The 5,730-nt window shown below is 59.4% G+C and overlaps 1 protein-coding gene across 1 annotated transcript; it reads left to right on the top strand.

The window, feature by feature from the left end:
* Positions 1-1,633: 1,633 nt before the first annotated feature.
* Positions 1,634-4,192, top strand: LOC306815918 (uncharacterized protein; the record flags this gene model as incomplete). The annotated part of the gene is made up of 5 exons (XM_079332419.1): positions 1,634-1,858; positions 2,129-2,243; positions 2,415-2,555; positions 2,764-2,940; positions 4,001-4,192. Exons 1-5 carry the CDS (start codon positions 1,758-1,760, stop codon positions 4,190-4,192), a joined length of 726 nt encoding a protein of 241 aa, XP_079188545.1. The 5' UTR covers positions 1,634-1,757.
* Between the last annotated feature and the right edge of the window lie 1,538 nt (positions 4,193-5,730).

Here is a 5,730-nt window from a genome sequence, read left to right as displayed (position 1 = left end):
TGTCACTGCTCAGCCCAGCACAGCGCTTGGAGCACTCCATGGAACTTGCCTCTCCTCCCTGTCCTTTGTTCTCCTGCAGATGCTGCAGAAGTTTGTGCCGGTGCGACGTAGAAAGACCAGCACAGCAACAGAGGGCACAGCTGAGCCTGACTCCAGCCTGACCGAGCTCCAGGCAGAGCCTGATGTCACCCCAGATTTGCCTGAGCGCTCAGAAGAGTCTGACACTGTAAGGAGTGATGACAGGGTGCAGGCTGACATGGCAGTGATTGAGGATGTGGGCATGACAATTGCTGACACTGGAGAGACTCAGGGCATCACAAACACTGACACCACTCCCACTCTGAGTCACTCTGAGGAACTCATAGTGGATTACTTCAAAGACCGTTGTGCTTCTCAGCACCACTTAAGCAGCCTGTGGCCAAGGCTCCATGCCTCCCAGGACTGTGTGGCCACTCAGGCCATGGTCACTGGGCCCCCTCAGTCACTGAAGGCAGAACAGCGTGGCAGGAAGGGAAGCACTTCTCTGGGGAAGTTGGGGACACTACTGCCTCTGGCAGCTTTCCAAATCTTCCCATGCCTTCTTCAGGTGCCTGCCACGGTGAGATACATCCACCAGTGGCTCATGGCCAATGAGACTGATGAGCACAGGGTGGAGAGGTCACTGCTGGATGTCACTGAGGCACAGCCCACTGATGTGGTGATGACTCTCCTGTGTGTGTCCCCATCGTGTGACAGGTATAGGGCCCACCTGCCCAGAGGGCTCAGGGCGCACCAGCCCATCACCCTGTACAGCCTGTTCTAGCTCTGTCTGAACAACAGAGAGTTCCAGGGCCCTCTGGCTGCTCCCTTTCCCAGCCCTGACTTGTCAGCACCCACCCCATGCTCCCTCCCTGCCCCTCAGGAGCCTGTCCCCACAGGGCTAAACTGCCTGGGTGCTGCTGGTGCGGGGCAATGGGCAGAGGCAGAGCTGGCAGCCAGCTCAGGTCCCTGCTGCTGCCAGGCCACGGTGCTGTGTCTCAGACTGCCCTGAGACAGAGTTCTGACCCTACAGAGCTGCTATGGCTATGTGGAAGACAATCTTGTGCTCGCCCAGGACTGCAAAGCCAGCGCGGTTGAGACTCCTGGATGTGCTGGGGAGCTGGCCAGAGCACAGCACGTGCACCTCCGATGGGGACACAACAAGAGTCTTTGCCCTGGCTGTGAGTTTCTGGAACTGGCCTTTGCTCACCCCAAGGCTGCCCCTCCTGAAGCTCTCTACCCTCCTTCCCCCACTGAATCTCCCAGCCTCAGGTGCTGAGCTGAATCCTGGCCTAGGGGCAGCTTCAGGGGCACCAGGCCCGGTGCTCCCCCTGCGTCTCCCTTGGCCTCTCCCTGCCACGCTCGGGCCCTGCCACACGGATACCTCGGCACTGAGCGCTGTCTCGGGGTGTTTGTCCTTTGCAGGCAACTGTGGTGATGTGGAAGATCCTCCAGGAACCCTGCATCCCACACATAGTGACACTGTATTTCAGTCGCCTATTTGTCCACCTGCTCTTCCAAGCGTACTTCAGCACATTGGATACACCAGAGGAGGTTGATAAATTGTGGAAAACATGCCAGAAAGAACATGGCTTTGCTGCCAGCTCCAACAGGTTTTCCATCCCAGTCCTTCTGTCCCTGCCATGTCCCCAGGGCAGGAGCCAGTGCTCCCAGCGTGACCTGAGCTTTGCTCTGCACACAGGTTTGCACTGGAGACCCTGAAGTCCCTGCTCTGCCGAATGCAGTGTGAGGATGTGGTGACGGCAATGGAGCGCAAGTGTGGCTGGGACACGCTGCTGTCTGCTGACTCCCAGCACTATGCCGTGGGTGTGCTGGTCAGGTGAGACCCCACACTCCCCACTCTTTGTGCTCTGTGTCCGGAGTGCCCTACACAGTACCCGTGCTCATGGGCCAGAGGGCCTTGTCACCGAGGCACAGCCAAACAGACTGGAAAAGACTGGGAAAGAAGGGCGCCCAAAAGGAGCTGCGTCCAAAATAGCTCAGGTCCCCTTGCAGCAGGATGGTGGGGAAAGACCAGATCTCTGGGAATCAGTCCTGGGAGAGGTTTGTCCCCCTGACTCAGACCTTGCTTTCCTTTTCCTCCTTTCAGAGTAATGCGCTCCTCATCCACACCCTTGTCTTCTGGGATTGCATTGTACCTGCTCAGCCTGCTCAACATGGAGATGCCATGCTGGGATTTTGCTGCCCTGGCATTCATTGTGGAGGTGAGCCTGATGGCCAGCGCTGTCTCCCTGAGCTGCCTCCCAGCTCTCTGGCCTCTCATAGCCACACCTGCCTGGGATGGTGCCCGTGCCCTGTGCTGCTGTCTGGGCGCAGCCCTGTGCGGTTCTGGGCTCCTGCCGGCCAGGTCTCTGTCACTGCCCTGTGCCTTTCAGGTCTTGGAGTGCTTGGATGTGTCCAAATACGGGGCCAGTCTCCTGGAGATCATCTCAAAGAACCTGCAGAGCGAGTGCAGGGAGAGGCGTCAACTGGCACTCAGATGCCTCATGTTGCTTGGCCCCATGAATCCCCCCATGGTGAGAAGGGAGCAGCTGCTGAAGCCCTGCCAGCAGCATGAGCCTGGGGCATGCAGTCGCTTGCGCATGGCTGGGCTTTGGGTGCTGGGGCAGCTGATCCCAGCTCTCCTGCCTCCTGGGTCAGCTGCCCACGTTGTTTGGGACAGGCCTTTGGCCTCTAGGCCCTGTGGCAGCAGAGTGGCCTTTCACACAGTTGTCTTCCAAACAGGCAAAAAAATTGTGGAACCTGACTGACAATCTTGTGGACATCCTGCAGGAAAACAATAGCTTCATGGTCAGGATGACCATCGTTGTACTCCAATCTTTGTTCCTCCACAATGGTGCCCCTGTACGCAGCCCCATCGCCCTGCGGCTGGCTGAGGCGCTCCTGCCACTCTTTGACCACGTAAGGCTCTGTGCCCCAGGCCACGGCCACCGACTGCAGCCCGGACACTTTGTGACCCATGAATTTCAACGTTGGTGCCCATGCGGGCCTGAAGGAACCAGTGCTTAGGACTTTTTTCCTTCCTTTCCTATAGCATGAAAGACAGGTGCAGCTGGGATCAATTACTCTGTTTGAAGAGATGATAGGTTTAATAATGAAAAAGGACAGAAAAGCTCTGAAGACACCCATGTGGCAGAGCGTGTTCCCACTCTTCATCTACTGCCATGATAAGAATCCAGATGTGGCAGAGGTGAGGACTCGTGGGCTGCCCGTGTCCGGGGGGGGGGCAGATTCGGCTGCCTCCTGCCCTGGTGTCTGGCGGGCTGCAGCCTCCTCCAGGCCTTGGCACAGGGACACGGCTCCTGTGCCCGGAGCTGTGGGGACATCTCTGCATCTCTGCTGGTGTCCAGGCCTCTCGGACAGCACTGCTTTGTGTGACCAAGTTCCTCAAGAGGAGGGATCTCATGCAGCTTGTGAATACAGCGCAGATGTGGAAGTTAGCAGAGTGCCTGGTAAGGACGACCTGGAAATGCCAGGCTCAGGCTGGAGAAGCCCCCTGAGCGCGGCGCTCACTGTGTGCGGCTGCAGCTGTGGCCCTGCCCAGCGCTGCCCGCAGGGGCCGCACGGGCCCGAGCCGGGTGCCGATGGAGCCCCGGCCCAGCGGGGCTGCGGGGCGGGCCGGCACCGCGGCTCCCCGGGCAGCAGCCGGCCCTGTGCCCCTGCAGAGCCCGGCTGGCGGCTGCTGGCCGCGCCTCAGGGCTGTGCGGGCGGGGGAGGCCGGGGCCGGGCGCGGGCAGCGCCTGCCAAAGGGCCGGAGCCCGCCCCGACCCTTCACTCCCGCCGCTCTCCACAGCTGACAGAGGACAGGAGCCGAGCGGCCGAGCACCTGCGCCAGGCCCTGCCCTACCTGCAGAGCCCACAGGAGCCCCTGCGAGCGGCGGCGTTCCGGTTTTTGGGTGAGCCCGGGCTCCCTCCCCGCCCCGCCACAGCTCGGCCCCAGCCCCGCCTGCTGCCCTGGCAGCTTCTGCCACCCGGGCCCAGCGCCGCGGAGCCCCGGCTGCTCTCGGAGCTGCTGCCGCCCTCCCGCAGCCGTGCCCTGGGGCGGCAGCGTGCGGCAAGGGCCCGGGCTGAGCCCTGCCGGGCCACGAGGCCCAGTGGCCACAGGGCTGGCAGCGCCACTGGCCGGGAGCTGTGCCACTGGGCAGAGCCGTGACAGGGTCTGTGTTCCCAGGGATGGCCAGGGAACTCATGAGGGAGAAGAAGGAAGAGCTGCAGGTGCTCAATGAGGGTGAGTGAGGGCAGTGGGCTGTCAGCGGGGCTAGCAGGGGGAGCTGCAATCCCTGCCCCGCCTGCGGAGGGGTTTTGCTTCTTGTGTGAATGAGGCCTGGCATGGGCAGAGCTCACAGAGATTTCCGGGATGCGGGCGGGGGGTTCGTGGCCAGCAACTTGATCCCGTTGGTCCCCTCTTGGCCATGCCAATAGCTGGGAGGAATGCCCCTGACAGGAAGATCTCCTTGGATTCCCACAGATCCGGGCTTTGAGAATGGCTCTGTTCCTCTCTCTTCCAGCCCTTCAAGCGCTGAGTAAAGACAACAGCCCTTCCCATGCAAGCCCAGTAACTCAACTTGCATTCAGGCAAAGAGCTGCAGAACTACCTTCACCTGATGGCTCAGACAAAGCAGTGTCCTATTAACACCTCCACGTGAGAGGAGACCACCTGGAGACCAGAGACCAACTGGAGCTCCAGGCAGAGCTGATGATTGTCACAGCTCTTGTGGCTTCAGCCCTCTCCCTCCTTGTAGACAGCTCCCTCCCTCCAGCCTTCAGACTGTGCCCATCCCTTTTTTTTCCCCTCCACTCTTTATTCCTTTTGACAACTCCCTCCCTCCAGCATTCAGAACTGTCCCATCCCTTTTTTTCATTTCCATCCCTTTGCTTTGCCTTTCATCAATAAACAGTTTGGCTTCTTCACTTTGCCTGCATCTCTGTGGAGCTAAAGCAGCACAAATCCAGAGCCCTGGGACTCACAGGCCCATCCTGCCGTTCTCTACTGTGCTGTGTTTTGTGCAGAGACACAGAGGAACGAGAGCAGATCAGGTTGGAAAGGTCTCTGTCCTGACGGTCCAATTCCACAAAACTGTGGAGTTCAAGGTCTTGCTGAGCACCCTGAAGCCCCTGGATTTTAGAAGAGCCACCCTGAGTATGCTCTGAACCCAGCTGGGAGGGATTCCATGGCAAGCACTCATGGAGGGCAAAGGAGCTTGGAATGCTGGAAGGTTTCAAGAATAGCTTCCTGAAAGCACAGCAATGCTCCATCCCTGCACAGGGTCAGGAAGAGGGCAGAACCAGAGAGCATCAGGGCTTCACAGAGAGCTTTGGGTGTTCCAGAGAGCAAATGAAGCAGCAGCACAGTGCCCGAGAGTCGAACGCATGACCGTGCCAGTGTCCGGAGCACTGACAGGCAGTGCCGGGATCCTGGTGCGGTTCTGGTCCCCACAAGTGAGGAATGGCAGCCCCTGCCTCAGACACAGTCAGAAAGCCAAGCAAGTGGGACCAGAGGGAGGGCACCCTTCCAGTCTCTCCTGGGCATGGCAGCAAAACAGCCCCTGCTGCTTCCTCCTCTGCTTGGGGTGTGCTGGTGGCCCTTGATTCTAACCTTCTCTTCCATCAGTTGCTGGACAATTCATAAATCATACAAGTGAATCTTCTGTGCCTGAATTCAGATTTATTCTTAGTGGCGATGAGTCTCCT

The sequence above is a fragment of the Erithacus rubecula genome (genome assembly GCF_903797595.1).
Source record: "Erithacus rubecula genome assembly, contig: scaffold_290_arrow_ctg1, whole genome shotgun sequence".
Classification (NCBI taxonomy): Eukaryota; Metazoa; Chordata; class Aves; order Passeriformes; family Muscicapidae; genus Erithacus; species Erithacus rubecula.
The sequence above is the reverse complement of the archived record's forward strand: the minus strand, read 5'-3'. Positions and strand labels throughout refer to the sequence as shown.